The following is an 18,897-nucleotide window of genomic DNA, read 5'->3' as shown; positions in this document are numbered from 1 at the left end:
ACACACACACACACACACACAAATCCATAAAACACTTCAAAGTGGAACTCATAATGTTTATCCCCACCTAGGGACAGATACTTTGTAAGCAGCAAACATTAGGTGAATAGATGAATAGACCACTAAAAGGCTACATGAAAGTTAATTAGTGATCACTCATGCAGGTGAAATTGGCCACACTCTCACTCTCTTCCCCCTCTTTGTGCTGTAAGCTGAATGTTTTGCTCAATAAAGTATGAATTTCCATTCCAGCCTGTCACCCATCTGACACAGCGCTTTGTAATTAATGATTGAATATTTGATGGAGATAAAACATGGGCTGCATGGTTTCTGGTGTAGCTCCTGTCATGCCCTATTAGCCAGTTTATGCTGCACCTTGAATATTGATGAAGTAGAAAAGTGCCCAGAGCAGAAATTTGTTTGTGGCAGCGCAAAGCCTCGTCTCTGTGATGATGGCCATTAGGAAAGTAGCAGCAGAGTGCGCAGCAGGGAGGCACAGGAAGCAACACAAAGTGCAGAATAAAGATTACTGTGTTTTCTCTTGTGTTTCTTTCCTGTTATTACACAATGGGAACAGCACTTACACCAGCTTTTATGAGGTGGGTGTTGGTGATGTGGCTGATACTACACAATACAGACCCAGTGTAAATTCACTCCTTTCTTTGAAAATCCTACGCCACCTGCCTCGCCAGTTGAATTGGATCTTTTTCAAGTGTTGGGGTGGATGAGAAAGGGTCAGGCAACCCTGGGGGTTTGTTTAGTGAGGTAGCAGCGGGTGAGGCACTGTGAGACGGAGGAGAAATGATGGTTAGGTCGGCTGAAAGGTTTGTGTCTATCTTTTGAAAAATGTATTGACTGCCTCATTTATTTTTGTCCAGAATGAAATTCTTGGTTATGATGGTTATGGTGTAATCAGTATCTCATTGAGACCAAAGTAGTGACAGTGTTCACTGACCTGACCTTGCTCTGCAACCTTCCTCCCAGTCTGAGACGAATGCTGCCCAGATATGGTGAAAAGGTGTTTCTGTTAATGTAATAAGGCACAAAAACATTAGCACAAGCTGGCCTGTACATAGTGAAAACCACATTACTGATGTTTACATGGATACAACATTGGCATACAGCAACAGTACTGATGTGTGATGAGTCTCAAATTCATCTTCCTCGTAGCTCTGCTTTGAAAAAGAAGCTGCTTCATCAGGTAATGGTTAACAGCTGGTGCTGGGCAGAAGGCATACAGCTGACAATGGCTGCTGCTGGAAATTATGTTGATGAGACAACCCCATGCTCACTCCCACCTGATCTATGGCTAAGTCCCGCCCTCAAATGCGATGACCCAATCACAGTGTGTATAGCCATTCCCATACACTCGGACATTCTCTGCCTGGACGTCCATTGAAATGCATTACAGAAAGTCAGTTTTTTATCCTTTGGATAAAGTTGTGTGGTAACGTTAGACCACAACATCAACTCAACATGAATAAGATTAACAATGATGTCTACATCTGTTCTAAGGTAAGTCAACATTGTGTTTGAGGCAACATATTGTCACTTTGCTGGAAAGAAATATAAAGTTATCTTTAACATCTCTAGCTAACGTTAGCTAAAGTTAGCCTAACGTTAGCTCCTAGCTGCGTTGTTCATTATGTCACCTTGTTTGCTGGGAGTTCATTAGCCTATTTTGTTCTAGTTTTGTACTTTGGTGATCGTACATCATTGTTAGCTGTTGTCCAAAGGGCTCTAGTTAAGCTAACGTTAACTTCTGGAGCTTAGCTTCATTAACTTATCTGTAATGGCAGAGATAACAAAGGTTGGCAAACGTTATGCTGAATGATTCAGTGTAAATACTGTAGCACCAAACTAACGGAGAGACACTCTTGGTAAAGATGGTAAAAAGGCCGTTATCCTTTTCTCATATTCTGAGCCAAAATCCTTAACTTCAGTGGCACTTTAACTTGTTGTCTTTGATGGTGACGGCAACGAGATGCGGTTCACAAGCGTACACTGTGACCTGTAAATTTTGGCTTGTAATTTAAGCTTTTCATCGAGCTTCTCAACAATAAAATGATGAATATATCCCTCCAATGCGTAGTTTAGGCCCTTTTGGTTACTTCTCAATGACATCTGATCGTTATGTCTCCAAAAATCATCAATTACCTCCTGTGAAATGCCGTGTACTGTGACACCTGCCATAGCGCCGGTCACTGAATGTTGATAGTTTGTCCGAGTGAGTGGAGGGGGGCGTGGCTTAGCCATAGGTCAATTCATCAGATACTAATGCTTGGTCGGTGGCCCTGCGTGTCAGATACAGACACACAGAGGCACCATTTAGCAGCAGCATGAGACACAACAAGGCACGCAACTGCCGTAGTGTAAGGAGCAAGAATGCCTGCATAGGGTGTGTGAAAGGGGAGGTGGATTGGTTAAACTTATGCCAGACTTCACTTGGAGATCGCTGTGTGTGTGAAACCAAAATTCAGTTGAGTTATTTTATTAACATAGTGTGCTAGTATGTGTTGTGACATATGTGACATTTCTCATGTGACATGACATTACATTTTCAGCCAAACCATGATTTTTTTCTATTTTTTTTTTATTATATCAGTTGCTTCTGTTGCCCAAACTTATTGAAGCAAACTTAAAAAAAAACCTTTTTTTTCCCCACTGATGTTCTAACTTTATTTTGAAAAGACACTGTATGCATCCACAACTGATGCTGGGGAATTACCTTAAGTGTCATAGTTTGATGTGTAGAGCCACTGATCAAGCATCGGTATTAGACGAGTTGGGAATGAGAAGGTGTTGTGAAGTGCAGGGCAGAAATGCACAAAATCCACATTAAAATTTTCCACATGGCAACTATGCACAATGTGTCCACTACAAATTATCCACATGTTCCCTGTTCCATTTTTATCAAAAAAAGAGAAAGTTTTCCTTTAAATATTTCTTGTGTCCACTACACACAACCAGAAGAAGGTCTCAGAAGCTAATGTTAACCAATACACTACCAACAAACCAGACCCCAAAGTTGATTCTAATGCTGATGTTAGCCGTTGTAGCTTTCCGTGCACATTTTACGTCAAGAATCCATGCTTGGTGTGAAACAGCTTTAACAGCTCTGTAGAGCAACAGTTCTGTGACAGACGCAGGCTAGTCATTGGGTTCATTTTACACTCTTATCTCCTGCAGTTTTTTATACTTATCCACCAAGTTGCCTTGCTGCACAAAGCATCTTCCTCTATAGTAAACCAATAAAGGAGAACTGATGAGTGACAGCTGAGAAAAAAAAAAAGAAGAAGAAGTATAGTTTGCTTGTCTTTTCTTATGGCTGCATTACATTCCTGTCTGTTGGCCTCGCTGTGGGTATAGACATGAATCTTTGGCTCTTCTGCAGTGGATTTTTCCCTGCATGATTTTTGAACTTCAGTGCAAAAAGGCGGCTCTGGAAAGACCTTGTAGATCTGCGAGTTCTGATGGACCGACACCAAAACTTATTTAAAAGAATATGAAATACCACTGCAGCTGTGCTTTAGACTGTTAAAACTGTGATACACCAGTGCTTATATTGCACTTTTTTTTGCATGGATTTATTGCACTGTACTTGTACTTCATCGACATTAGTTTTGTTTCCACTGTAGCCTGAAGAGAAGTGGTATTTCCTTTAGCTGCGCACCAGTATGTTGCAGAATGACAGTAAATTCAAACTGAACTTAAATGAATTGAATGAAAATGAATGGAGGGGAAGAAATGGATGTTCCACTAGAATGCTGGGTTAATGTGGTGTCCAGTTTCATTTCCTGCATATTAGTGTTGAGTGATTAAGACAGCTTTTCTGGGAGTCACAGTCCCCTTGTTGTTTGTTCTCTGCAAAGTCCCCTACATCTGCTGGCACAGTTGCATCCTTTCAGTAGAACACACACAGATGGACTCTCGCATCATGTCAGGTCTTGGTGTGACACACTGAGAGGAAATATGAAGCAAAAAGAGAAGAGAGGGACGAAACTGTAAGACAATTATACTAGCATTTCACTTAAGGAAAAACCTAACCCGATTTAACAGAAACAGAAAATGATGACACTTCTGTTGCCTCAATCTACTCTGGTGTTTTATCTTGCAGATTCACATTGATCCTAAAGAAATAACTGTGATTCTCTCCATCCTTTGTTTCATAGTGGTATTGGTGCCTACTTCTATTCATTAACCTCCTCATACAAATCATTCAGAATTGACCATAGCTCTAACACCATTAATCAGAATAATTAAACGCTAATTATTCTTAAAAGAGCTACTGAACAATCTAATTATACTTAAATAGCTGTGGCATTATTAAAGCTTTGTGTTTCAAATGCCTGTTCTGGTGCCTTAAACCCAGCCAATCTGTCTGTCAAACCACTCACTGCCTCTCAAACTTTCATCACACATACACATATGAATGACATGTGCTCATTGTATGCTGTAGTTTGTTTTCTCATTGCTGAGTCCAGTTTTATTAAAGTTTCAAAGAGACACTGATATCAGGGGAAGGGCGATTCATTTTAGCCACAGTTACACCACACAAGCTAACCAATATACAGTATGTTAAAATGTATATTTTTTAAAATTTGGCTAATATGCATAAACATTAAAGGGCTAATGCACCCAAAAATGAAAATTCAGCAATTATCTACTCACCCATATGCCGAGGGAGGCTCAGGTGAAGTTTTAGAGTCCTCACATCACTTGCAGAGATCCAAGGGGAGAGGAGGTAGCAACACAACTCCACCTAATGGAGGCTTATGGCGCCCCAGATTCAAACGTCCAAAAACACATAATTGAAACCACAAAATATCTCCATACTGCTCGTCCGTAGTGATCCAAGTGTCCTGAAGCCCCGACATAAAAAGTTGTTTGGAAAAATGTCATTTGAACTCTGTTTTTAGCCTCATTGTAGCCTGCAGCTCTGACTGCTTCTCTGTGCACCGTGCTCATGTGCTTGTCTGCGAGACCAGCGAAAGCACGCGAACACACATGAACGCGGTGCCCATGTCTCATGGTCTTGCGCGCAAGCTACAGGCTACAATGAGGCTAAAAACAGATTTCAAATGACGTTTTTCCAAACAACTTTTTATGTCGGGGCTTCAGGACACTTGGATCACGACGGACGAGCTGTATGGATATATTTTGTGGTTTCAATTATGTGTTTTTGGACGTTTGAATCTGGGGCGCCATAAGCCTCCATTAGGTGGAGTTGTGTTGCTACCTCCTCTCCCCTTGGATCTCCGCAAGTGATGTGAGGACTCTAAAACTTCACCTGAGCCTCCCTCGGCATATGGGTGAGTAGATAATGGCTGAATTTTCATTTTTGGGTGCACTATCCCTTTAAGTTCCAGTACTTTCAAATGGTGCTGTGGTATAGTCATTGCAGCCTCTAGAGCAGTGGTTCCCAACTGGTCCAGCCCCGGGGTCCAGATTTCTCCTTAGTCATTGGTTCAAGGTCCACACAGTTTAATAGATAAAGCATCATACTTGTTTTTGGCCACATCGTTGAGGTAGTTTGCTGTCTCTGTCAAGTAGCTGTCCATTAGTCACTCAATTTACAGCAGGAAATGGCACTTCAAAATAAAAGCTCTGTGCCGGAAATCCACTGTACTTAAAAGTAAAGGGTGTTTTTTACAAACTTGACATATTTGCAAGTCACTTCTGTTTGAACCCACGACCCACTTTTGGACCATGACCCACCAGTTGGGAACCACTGCTCTAGAGGACACAAGCCAAGATTTAGACATTAGCTGCTCCTTAAATTCATACCAGGGCCCGTACACATTCCCCCTTTTTTTGTCCTCATATGTATTGTTGTCAATGTAGATGGGCATGCTCAAGGGGTGCCGTAGCATTGTTCTGACCTCTCATTAGTCCGATGTTGTTCTGATATGTGATTATACTAGACTATACTGTATTTGTGTACCATAGAGGATCAGCAACGCAACAAAAGTAGGCTACTGGTCGAGATACAAGTCTCATAGAGAGGAGAGAGTGAAACACCATAACCTGCTGTTATTAACTCTGGGGTCTAGGTTGTGTGGGGAGCTCTCCGCGGTGCTGAACGGCTCCCGGCGGGCGTATTTCTGCCTTGATGGTGCGCTGCAACCAGCTCTGGGTCAGCTGGGAAAAGCTTGAGGTGAAGCAGGCTCACGGCTTACGTGTTTGTCACTTTCTTTTTCATTTTAACCCACACCATGATCTTTTCCTATCAGTCTATGAAAAACATAAAGGAGAAGTTGACCATTTTAGTGCAGGGCATTTTAGGACTAATAAAATCTTAAAAAACAATGCCCGGGAGAAGATTAGCCTCAGACTTGGGATTTATCGTAGATAAGCTATGAAACAGTGCTGGTCATGGTCGCTTAGCAACGTCAGGCTGGCACAGAGTAGGCACAACCCAACCTTCATTTTCCAGGCGGTAAAAGAAGCGGCATGTGTCCAGGCCGTAAATGTGTTTTGAGTACAGTGCGAAAAAATGTGTTGTCAAAGTGTTTCTAAGTTCTAAGTTTCACCCCAACAATGCAATGTACAAAGTCCAGAATAAATCTAAATAATTCATATTTGAAAATCGTTTTGCCCTCTGTAAAAAGTTTGATTATCTATGATGTTCTAAAGTCACAATTTGACTGAAATCTGACAGCACAAGTGTTGATTTATTGTATATTAACTACAAACAACAGTATACTGTTAAGTATGTGCTGTATACAGTTGAAATACAGTATGGAATATTGATGCAAGGTTTTATCCATGTTTTACACAGTATCTACCACCTTTGCTGACTCTGACACGTCAAGCAGACTGGAGGCAGCTGCTGTGGGCACACTCACATGAGCACACACTCCCATTGCACCCACAGTGATTTGTTCGACCGTACTGTGGTATCAGCTAACAGCCTGGCTAATAGTGTTCCATGCAGTCAGACGTGTCTTTGTATGAAAAACATTTCACTAATTGCATCCTCCCGTGGAGCTAATTGATTTATCATTGTGCTGTGATCCCGTAATATCTTGAGTCACTGAAAGTCATTTCTAAAGCGGAGAGAATTTCATAAATGGCTGCTTTTGCATTTTAATGCTGTAGAGAATAATAGCTTGTGGTGATTAGGGTGTGTGTGTGTGTGTGTGTGTGTGTGTGTAATGGCAATAAAACTGAATTGAAATTGTATACCAATCTGGGTGTCATACAAATAAAAAAAATAAAAAAAACTGAGTTTTTGTTTTCCTTTTTCTATACCCCCAGCTGCCAACAACACTTTAGAATAAAAAAAATAGTAATAAAAAAAAAGACGTGCAAATTTTGGCTGACAGCCAGGAGGAAAGTGAAACTGATAGAAAGTCTGTTACGCTACTGTTTCTTTCTTCTGTGTGTTTGTTAAAAAAAGAAAAGAGCTGTATCTTGTATTCAGGTATTTCATTGCAGCAATTCAAATTATATGGATTCTTATGGATCATATTGATATTACAGTGAACACAAATATAACTACAACATATCCAACTTGCTTTTAAAGTTAAAATAAGAGATCTTAGACTTTTTCTATGCACATAAAATACTTGTTTTTTGATTTCGTCTCCTTTTCCAAGATAATCCATCCACCTGACAGGTGTGGCATACAGTATCAAGATGCTCATTAAATAACATCATTAATACACAGGTGTACTTTAGGATGGTCACAATGAAAGGTGCCTCTAAAACGTGCAGTTTTATGACACAATACAAAGCCACAAGTTTTGAGGGACTGTGCCATTGTCATGTTGACCACAGGAATGTCCAATGTCACCAATGCTGTTTCTGTGAATTTGACAGTACATCCAACCAGCCTTTCTTTAGTGCCAACCACAAACCACATGGTTGGCACAACCAAAGAACTCCTGCACAGATTATCAGAAACTATCTCAGGGAAGCTCATCTGCATGCTCCTCATCCTCAGCAGGGTCTTGACCTGTCTTCAGTTTGTTGTCATACCCGTCTTGAATGGACAAATGCTCACCTTCAGTGATGTCAGGCACTTTGGAGAAGTGTTCTCTTCACAAATGAATCCCATGTGAACAAAAAGATGTGAATCTGTTGCCTTAGTGACGATGCAAAATCATAGTTCAGAGTACCTAAAACATTTCTTTTCTCAAGATAAACCAGCACATTTTAGAGTAACCCTTTATTGTAATTAGCTCAAGGTATAGTTGTGTTTAATCAGCATGTTGATGTGCCACACCAACACACAAAATTTGAGATGAAAAAAATGTCATTTATATTTTTCTGCTTTTTATATTGAAGACAGACATGACTTTTTCCTTTTCCTCTTTTACCACTGCTTGAAATCTGATTGTATTTCACAGAAACACTTTTGTTTTCAAGGACATATCTCAAGAAAAGGGTGAGAACTCTTATGAAAGCAAAATATCCTTTATTGTCATGACAACAGTGATTGAGTTAATCAAGTTTCCATGAACGGATCTAGTTGCTCTTTTGGAGGAAGCTTTTATTTCTCATATAATGAGATGAAGAGCTCCTGAGTGATCCGGCAAAAGACATGACGGAAGTCTTAATGGTTTGTACTTTGTGTGCTCCTGCAGGGTTTGAACCAGATGAGGAAGGTCGCTCAGGTGGGACTGGATGGCGTGCGGCGGGTAGACTGGCATGACTACGAAGCGATGAGGAGAGATGCTGCTCGCTCAGGTAGGTCCAGACTCTGTGCTGATGCTGCTGTTTTGTTTTGGGCATATTAGCTGAGAACATCTGCTCTGTTTCAGCACAAAGCCACGCACACACACACACACACACGCACACACTGTAGCACTCTAGTTCAACTCTTTTTTTTTTTTTTTTTGCTTCTCTTAATTCTTTCCAAGTGGATTTTTCTCTCTCAGCAGCAAAGTGAATCAATGCTGCGAGTACAGTTCTGAGTTCATAATTAAACACAGTTAATCTTCTACAATAAGCATTGATTCGCCCTCGGGCCTCGAGTGGGAAACATACCTTTGTCTTTTTATTACAAATGTAACAGATTTAACTGGCCTTCTAGTATTAGGTGGTACTTAAGTAACAAATGAGCTGGATTTGTGAGAGACTACCAGGTGGATTGAGACTCTAAGAGATAAATTTGAGGAAAAACACAATAGTTTGGGGTTTATTTACTTTAAGTGCCATGAAAAGGAGCACGTTGAGATAAATTCTGTTACACATTAACATGTTATCAGAGCACTAATAACACAGTGTGCAGCTTAAATTAATTTACCCTCATTTCTGGTTCAGTTCAGCAGCTATGATATCAAGTGTTGTTCATAATTCTAGCAGGGATGTGTTTTGAATGCTACAGTTTTGATTTGCTGATCTTTCTTTATATCAATGCTGAGGCTAATGGGGGTTGTATTTAGAGACATTCACCACGCCAAAATTGAGGGAAATAAAACACAATGTCTCAGGAACAAAGCTGCAACAATGCCGACCATAACGTGAAACGACAGTACTGTTGAATTATCCAGGAGACTCCTGTGTTTCTGTGTTGAAAAACATTGAGGCTATCATTAAGTGAAACATTTGAAACGGAAATACAGAGTGGGGGAAAAATGCTTCAGAACCAGCTGCACCTCCCACACGATGCCTGCGCCGTTGGATGTCAATCAAACTGGGACTTTGAAATGCGACTGCCAGCGAAACTTCTCAAAGAGACACCAACATGTCTTTCTAAAGATTTACAGGATAACTTTGGTATTTTTCAACCTGGGCCCTATTTCCCCATGTGTATGTGTGCGTATGATTCATAGGTACAACTCGTTCTAAAATTGGTTCAGTATTGAGGGAGGCGGATGCAGCCGGCAGCCGCGAAACGAGCTAAAACGGTAACAGGGGCAAATGCGTCCCGTATAAGTTTGCGCATTAAAGGTGCTTTTTTTCGCCACTGACCGGTTCAGCTCGCCAGTGCTATCTCTGTAAATAGCATACTAAGTGTTTCGAACATTGTTTATATAACATTACCTCCACTGTGTCTGTAGCTCTCTCTACTCGTGGGGCAGCCATTTTCATGAGGAAGAGGTGTTTTGGGATTGGATGTCTTCTCTTCTTCGGCTGGCAGTAGTCATCTTGGGAGAAGTGAGCACTGCAGACCCGATGGTCTGCAAGGCGCAGTGTCTGGACAGGAGTGTTAGCATCCATTTGTAGCACAACTAGCCACAACTTCAGCATCTCGCCGTCCGACAAAGGCAGCCCATGAAAGCTGTACGGGATGTTGCGCGACATCCTGTTCTTGCAATTCGGATAAGCACAAACACGAACCATTGTTTTCAATCGATGCAGTAAAACTGTCAGCTGTACTCCGGGACAACCAGCGCCACTCTGAGCGGCGCTCTGCATGGCTCCTCTGTTTTCTTCCGGCAACAAGCAAAGCTCTCGCGAGATGACGTCACACAGCCCAGAGGTAAGGGAAAGGTTTAGTATGCTATTTACAGAGATAACACTGGCGATCTGAACCGGTCAGTGGCGAAAAAAAGCACTTTTAATGCGCAAACTTATACGGGACGCATTTGCCCCCGTTACCGTTTTGGCTCGTTTCGCGGCTCCCGGTTGCATCCGCCTCCCTCAATACTGAATCAGTTCTAGAACGAGTTGTACCTATGAATCATACGCACACATACACATGGGGAAATAGGGCCCAGGTGGAAAAATACCGAAGTTATCCTTTAATTAGAATTATTTTCCAAGGTCTTTCTGGAGCCATCTCAATACTACCTACAATTTATCACACCTTCTACCTTTTCCGTTGTGTATTATCTTTGAAGGACAAGTGCCCGTGTACAGGGCGTTCAAAAACAACCATTTATTAGCATGTATACTGACTGTTTTTAGTCACTTTACTAGTGTAAACACGCATGTCATCCTCAAAACCTGCCGAGTAAATATCTAGTATGACTTTAGCACACAGCTTGTGTTTGAATGTTCCAGCATCAAGGAGGGAGTCACGTTGAGAGAGTTTAAATGGCTTAGCTGCCGAGAGAGAGAAGGAGGCACTGAAAGCGAGACCAAGTGTATATGTCTCAATGTTCAAACCTGTCTGGAGCACTTCACATGCCACCAGCTAAGCAAACAAGTGTGTAATGTGCATTGCTCGGTAAAAGCACAAGTGAGACACATGAATATCAATTTTCTGAAGAAAATCACTAATAAACTGCATCTCAAAGAAGAATATTATAAGGTAGTTTTTAAAAGTTTTCTCGGGGTTCAGATTTGCCTGAGAGGACTAGAAAGCATTATTTAGGTGATCTATGTAACAAGTTTATTATGCGGGGGGAAGCACAATGTTAAGTAGAGGAGTTTATCTCTGAAATGAGCCATTAAAGTGAGGAGTTATTTTCCACAGTTATTACCTTCAGGAATGTAGACAGATCATTTCTGCCTAATGGAACAAGCCAGCTCACTTTAATTTGATGCTCTCCTCTGACTATAGATCAGCCTCCATGCATGCGTCTTTGTGTGTTTGTGTGGAGTGCATTGATGAGTGGCTAATGAAACATGCAGCACAGTGTAATTTGATGCACTTCTGAAATGAACTCAGATTTCATAATGTTTGTGTGGGGAGGTTTTTGGAGAGCGATTAGGTGCAATGCTTTGGTGTATGTGTCTTATATATAAGCTAAGTGATATACCGAATAGTGTGTCTAGAATGTATGTACCTTAGATATATATATATTGATTGTCTCTGTCTAGAGTTGAATTGATTAGTTGATTAATGAATCACTCGATAGACTATAAACTTATTGGTATATACTTTGTTTAAGTCTTGAATCTGAATATTTGCTGATTTTCTTGTTCTTTAATGATACTAAACTGAATATCTTTCGGTTTTGGACTAAAAAAAAAAACAAGCAACTTGTTGAACTTCTGATAAGGGAAGCATTTTTTACATTGTTTTGAATTTTTTTTTTTTTGACATTTTATAGACCAGACTAAACAACGCTTAATCAGGAAAAATAATCAGCAGGTTAATCAAGGTTGATTAAGGTTGCCTAAGGTTGTAAGGGCGGAGGTTTGCATATGGACTGTAGGCAAGTTTCCCTGCCAGTATTTTTGGGAAAACAGAAATGTCTCTACCAGTATTTGAGCAAACATGTTCACATAATACTCTCTTAAAGGCGCTGTATGTAAGAATGTGGCCAAAATGGTTACTGCACTCAAATTCAAAATACTGCCGCGGGTCGTGTCCGCCCCCCCTTCCCTACAGATTCGAGGTTGCTGGACAGCGGCACGCTAGAGACTGATTTGTTTGCCCACGGGCAGCTGCTGTGGCAGGGCCGCAATGCCGCGTCCTTGATCTTTGGTTTTCCAGCGGACCGTTTGAGCAAGTCCGGCTTCTCTGCTGCTAATGCTGCTGCCGGGATACAGCTGAGGAGGAGACGGCTGCTAATGCAATATACTGGGACACTGCTAATGCTGCTTGCCGTGCTGCTGTAGCTCTGTCGTAACTGTAACTGATGCTGAGACTACTGACTGTGTGACTGGTAGACGGCGGTGGGTGGCGCAACAGGCCAAAACACAAATTCAAAACATAAACATGATTTGCAGACCGTAAAAATGTTTTTTAAATGCGAATATTCTGGCTGTACTATTGTTGTCGGTGAGATCAGTATGTTATATGAACATTATTCCTTAGTCTCTGTGACATATTAGGAGGATTTTACGACTATTTGCTTTATATTTCTTACGTATAGCTCCTTTAACAGCTCTGTGCATGAAAATATGGGACAAATGGTGTCTTGTATTGATTCAGTCAGGGACAGTGCATTATATTTTCTCAATAGGCTACAGGAAGATCCTGTATTATACCTGATGAGTAGTGATTCCAATTAGGTTTGGTATTCCACCTCTGATGTAGAGCAGCACACAGAGGCTTAAACTTTGTCTCATCCAGATTGACCCAAACCAGATTCTGTGTCTGTCAGATGATATGAAGGGACCTGTCAGCAGAGCAATTATGTAATGCACAGTGGCCTATAGGGCAGGCAGATTTTTTTTCTTAAAATATTTCAACTTTATTCTCATTATTAAATTAGGATTTATTATACTGATACGATACAACAGAATAACTTTTTCCTCGACTTCTCAGAGAACACATGCATGTGGGATGTATTGTGAATGTGCAGAAAGTTGTGACATCAGAACTATTAAAGTCCAGGGGGTTTATAAATGAATAAAACTTTGTTTCTCGCTGATGTGAATAGATACGATATGTACTTTTAAGTGGTTACTTACCCAAACAAGAGACACAAAGGAGGATATAAAAGTAAACTATGCCAACATGTGTACTGATTTAACAGGGATGACATTAAATAAGCACTTGACTTATATGAGAGTAAATAATTAAAAGCAATACAGAATACCTGAGAGCCCTACTGCATTAAATTCCATTATTGCCTGTTTTTATGTTTTAAATTGTCCCATATCACCTTAATTTTGTGTTTTCCTTTACATAAATAAAGACATTTCCACTATATATTGGTGCATTAACATCACCAGAATGCAGGAAATGAAGTGTCCTGGTGAAGGACCCCAGCCCCCCACTTAAAATGTGTCTCTACTAATGTTTAAATGAAACATATACCCTTGCATTGTAGCTAGTTTGTTGAGGTTTCTCTTTTAAAAGCAATATTGTGTCTCAAGAGACTTCCTGTTTATATAAAGGATAAAATAATTAGGACTGAAACAAATAGATTTTAATCTTAGAGTAATGGAATTGAAGACAAACTTTTTTTTGTATTCATACCTCTCAATCTAACCTTCGTTCATACTGTATTTCTCTCTGTTGTCTTTATATGTCACAGGTGAAGTATCATAAATATTATTATAGAATATCATATATAATATAATATAGTATCCTGTTTCATCTGGTTTCTTACAAACAGAAATCTTCAACTCATTTACACAATTAGAGCCTGATATTATAGTCATATTAAAAAGTTGAAATGTTAGCAGACAGTTGCATATTGAAACATCACAGCAGACACAGAGCAATATTAGCTTTCATACAAAGCTGTGTTTGACTTGAAATGCATGTGTGTGGGATGCATACAGATGGGTACTTTAGAGTATGTTTTTTTCACCAACCTGTGTGTGTGTTTGATACAGGTAATGGTGAACAGGGGAAGCCGTTCCCTCTGACAGAATCCGACCGGGTCGACCAGGCCTACAGGGAGAACGGCTTCAATATTTACATAAGTGACCGGATCTCCCTCAACCGCTCCCTGCCTGACATCCGCCATGCAAAGTAAGTCCTGTATGTTTGTGTTGGTGTGTGTGTGTGTGTGTGTGTGTGTGTGTGTGTGTGTGTGTGTGTGTATATGCATTTGTGCCTCCAGGTAAATTAATGAACATGCTGCTTAAACAAAGTCAGAAACTTGGTATGCACAATCAAAAATGCATGCACGTTAAATGCATTGGCTTGTTGGTGAAATGCACAGATGAGGAATATTTAATGAATATAAATAAACGCCAAGTCCAAAAACAGCCCGGCAATTAATGCCATCATAACCACAATCGTGGGTATGATTAAACCTGATTTGGTGTGATATAGATGTGTTGTGTAAGATTGCTTGATATAGTGCGTCAAAAAAAAAAATAAAAAAAATTGGCAGTATTGTGAAAATCCCTGACATCCACCTGTGTATTCATCCTCATGGGAATAGCAGGTCGTGGAGAGCGTGTATAGTGCAGTATTTGTCAAGGATTACTGCTGGAGCTCTGCTGCATCAGGAAATATATATATATATATATATATATATATATATATATATATATATATATATATATATATTTATTTATTTATTTTTTTTTTTTTTTTTTCTTTTTCTTTTTTTTTTTAAAGTTTTAGAATTTAGAAGCCATGACCTCTGCAGACTCCTGTGAACTGTGCGCTCCCTTTCAATCCCAGAATGGCATTGTGGAAGGCCTTTAATAACACTTTTTCTTTTGCCTGACGAGGACTAACATCTGACTTTTGACCCTTGTGTTTCTTTCATGTGGAAAACAGCTTTGAACGCTTCCTGTCTGTCAGTTTCCCCAGGAGGACTGATTCTTGTTTTTTATCAGTGTTTATAATAGCAGACCTCCTCTGACCTTACACGTCTCTTGCAGTGATTCGTCTGTGCTGACAGGTACTTTAGAAAAAGTGCAACACCTAAAATCAACCTCGCATAGCTAGTTTCTGTACAAGCCTGCGCTTTAGTTCTAATGCTGACTGATGTAGGTGCATGAGCAAAATGTGAATCCTGGGTTTAGGACAGACGTGGTAGGCGGCTTAAGCTTCTTATTAAATCCACTCATGCCCATTTTCAACACTCGTGCATGCAGATGTCAGAGTATGTCTGATGTCTTTTGGCCCAGTCATGTCTTTTTAGGCATGTCCAAGACAAATCTTCATAAGAGGATTGCAAGTCAAGATCCAAGTCTTTCAGGTCTATACTTGCTGATCAAAGCAATGACACAGCATTTTGATATTTCCTGATTAAAGCTGCTATTAATGTTATTTTTACGTAACTGAGACCACATCAGTTCTATACAATAAGTAAATATTAAAGGTGTGTAGCCCTGGGTGGATTATGAGACAAAGGGCCCCTGAGCGCAGACATGCAGACGGCCCCACCACCTCTCCTCAACTGATACAGAACACAGATTTTATAGTTGTTTAGCCTCTTTTTATTGTCATTTTATGTATTTTTGTAGTCGTTGCACATCTCTCTGTGGGTTTATGTCTGTTTGTAGTGTTTTTGTGGGTTGTTTTGCCCATTTTCGTAGTTGCTCTGCATCTCTTTGTAGTCATTGTTAGTCTCTGTGTTGTCATTTTGTGCCTCTTTGTGGTTCTTTTGCCCGTTTTCACAGTCATCGTGAGTCTACTTCTTTCTTTCTGCAGCTGTTCTGCATCTCTTTGTAGTTGTTTGTGTGTCTTTGTCGTCATTTAATGCTTATTTGGGTTTATTTTGAGACTTTTCTTGGTCAATATGTGTTAATTTGAGTGAAATGTTGTTGCAGATGAAAGCTAAAGGGGCCCCTGACACTTAAGGCCCCTGGGCCTCTGGCTGGTAGGCTCATTCAGTAATCCATCCATGTGTGCAGCAATACAAGACCTGTCCGGAGAAATGTTCCAGGCCAAAGTTAAAACTTGAATATATTTCTCTATCAAGCCTTCAGGTAGACGAGTCTTAACTAAATCAAGTCATCACCCATTATCTGTACCTTCATCAAGTGTTTACTTGACAACTGCTATAATCTGCTCTTGCTTTAAAGTGGTTGTAATTGAATTATTAGCATGTAAATGGTGTTGATGTAGCCCCCAGTGGCTGCCAGACACTTGTCACCCTCCTGTGACCAATCAAATGAACACACCTGCCCCCCCCTCCCCCACTCTTACACTTCCTTCACCCAGTCTGCCCTGTAGGCAGAGTCTGCCTCTTGGTGATTGGCATGTTGACGGTGCCTCAGAGGCAGACAGTTCCAGACCTGCGACTGACACATTCGATTTCTGCACACTGACAAGATTTTAATTGAAGCACACACACACACAGGCACGCACAGGCACACATGCACACACACACAAATGCACACCTCCATCCCCTGTGTAATTGGACAGGGTTTGTTAAGAGTCACCAGCCGACCGCCTGCCTATCACTCCTCCTGCATGTCTCCTAGCATTAATATTGGAATGAATAACACGCGGGCTGATGTTCAACACGGACATTGATCGACTGACACAGTTCGCTACACACTTTCTCTCTCTCCATCAGCGGGGGGCCGTAACTCTCTTTCCTCCTGAGCAAGGGTTCCCACCGCCTGCTGTGTTGATCATGTACTAGGTGATCGCTGTTACCTGTCATCGGAGCACTTGTTCACAGCTACAGCAACTGAGCTGTATGTGCTGTAAATAATAATACTGAAGCTGTCTCTGATGTAAGAGGGACATGTGAGTGGCTTCACTGCAGATGATGCTGCACTGAGCTCCATTCAGGGTCCAAATAAAACCTGTGGAATTCTTGTTTTATCATGATTAATTTTGTTTTTATGGGTCTTGTCTGTCAGGAGTGAAGATAAAAGTAGTGCAATGACGCTATGGTACCTTAACGTCCATGTAGGAAGGAAAGTGCTAAACTTTAACATGCTCTTCTGTCATCAGGCAACCTAACCAAACCTTATCCATAGTCGTGTCAGATCAGAAAAAACATGTTATGGTTATGGTGTTGAAAGGCTCCACCAATGTTAGTTTAACAATGCTGTCTTGATCACAAAACACGTATATGGGTTGTTTTTAAAGGCAGTGCCAAACAATGCATTTTGACATTTGGTATGGAAGACTTGAAGCAGTTTCTTCTCATATTTTTTCACATAACTGAAGCCTTAGTTTTGTAAATTCTGGAAGGAGAATCATAATCACAGTCCAGCAGGGAGCTTATGAGGTTATATCCATTACTTAGCAATTTTATTTAATTTCTTTTTTTTTTAATTTTGTTTTATTTTATTTTATTTTATTTTAAATTTATTTTATTTTATTTTATTTTAAATTTGTTTTATTTTATTTTGTTTTATTTTATTTTGTTTCATTTTTAATTTATTTTAATTTGTTTTATTTTATTTTAAATTTATTTTATTTTATTTTATTTTATTTTTGTCACTGTCAGGGCACCCAACAACACATGTTGCTCTGAGAGATTTCTTTTTTGACAGATTATTTTACACCTCACCGTTCACTTTTAGCTCCAGCTATATGTCTTCACTGACAAAACAACATTGTTTTCTTAAAGAATGTGATCATCTATATCATCTTAGCATTCTATATTATTTTTCTGCAACACACCAGGAGACAATTTGGTGTCAAAACCAAAAATTGATATGTACGTACTGTATATATGAAAAATAATGGGCTCTTTGAAAATGTTTTCTCCTTGTTTTCTTCTCTTTCTCTCTGAGTGGTGAGCAAATACCATTTTCACAGTGTAGCAAATGATAGAAAATGGATTGAACAGTGGTTTCAGAGAAGATTGCACGTGGATTTCAGTGAGCTGAGTAGAAATGCTGTCTTCAGCCTGCTCAGGCACATACATTTGAGCACTTAATCCATATGTCACCTCAGTGACCCAAGATCTGCTGAGGAGGCAAGTGTGTAACCAGAACAAAGGTTGCTGGATGAGGGATGTGAATGAGATGCTTTGTTCCTTCCCTCAATAAGGTGGATGCAGGCCTGCGGGAACATACTTTCGCTGAAGGGATGCTGCACTGTATAAATACATTACTGAATTACTATGTATGTACAAGAGCTTACACAGAGGCTACAGGAAAAATCCACAGATGTACTTACATTAGTGGTTCCATCAGCTGTTAGTCAGAAGCATGTGCATCCCTTCACTTCACTCACTATTTCTCTATGGACTGCATGTGTCAATATTTCTAATATTGCATTTTGAATAGAGCCAGACATCTTGTTGTCCCGTTGCCACTCACTTCCATGGGGCAAATCATATGTCCACTTGTCATCTGCTCCATCAATAATGTAAGTGACCATAAAACTCCATCCCAGTGGCTATATGCCCTCACACTGTAAGTCCCTTGCATCCAAGGAATTTTATGGATCCAAAAAGCAGCTTCAAAACTGTCTTTTTCTAACTGTTTCTGACTGTTGATTAACTCCAACTATCAAAAATCTCTTTCCCAGTTTAGCCGACCCATAACCTGACCCCGACACTTGCACTGTGACCTAATGTAGTCTATAGTCTTTTTTTCATATATTTTCTTACAGACACCTTATCATATGCACTTCAACGTTTAATGTTCAGCCCAATAATTACGGTTAAATATCCAACTATTTACAGACTGTGTTGTTCAGCCCCTTGTCAATAGGGGGTGCTG

General features: G+C 40.2%; 1 protein-coding gene across 1 annotated transcript in view; it reads left to right on the top strand.

Moving 5' to 3' along the window:
• The window catches only part of LOC117262831 (polypeptide N-acetylgalactosaminyltransferase 10-like), a 90,102-nt gene that overhangs the window by 13,390 nt on the left and 57,815 nt on the right, over window positions 1–18,897 (top strand). Inside the window, exons 2-3 of the mRNA XM_078172629.1 lie at window positions 8,592–8,694; window positions 14,134–14,272. Coding sequence (XP_078028755.1) covers window positions 8,592–8,694; window positions 14,134–14,272 — 242 coding nt within the window. The remainder of the gene's footprint in view (window positions 1–8,591; window positions 8,695–14,133; window positions 14,273–18,897) is intronic.

This window comes from Epinephelus lanceolatus, chromosome 11 (assembly GCF_041903045.1).
Source record: "Epinephelus lanceolatus isolate andai-2023 chromosome 11, ASM4190304v1, whole genome shotgun sequence".
NCBI classification, from domain to species: domain Eukaryota; kingdom Metazoa; phylum Chordata; class Actinopteri; order Perciformes; family Serranidae; genus Epinephelus; species Epinephelus lanceolatus.
The sequence above is the reverse complement of the archived record's forward strand: the minus strand, read 5'-3'. Positions and strand labels throughout refer to the sequence as shown.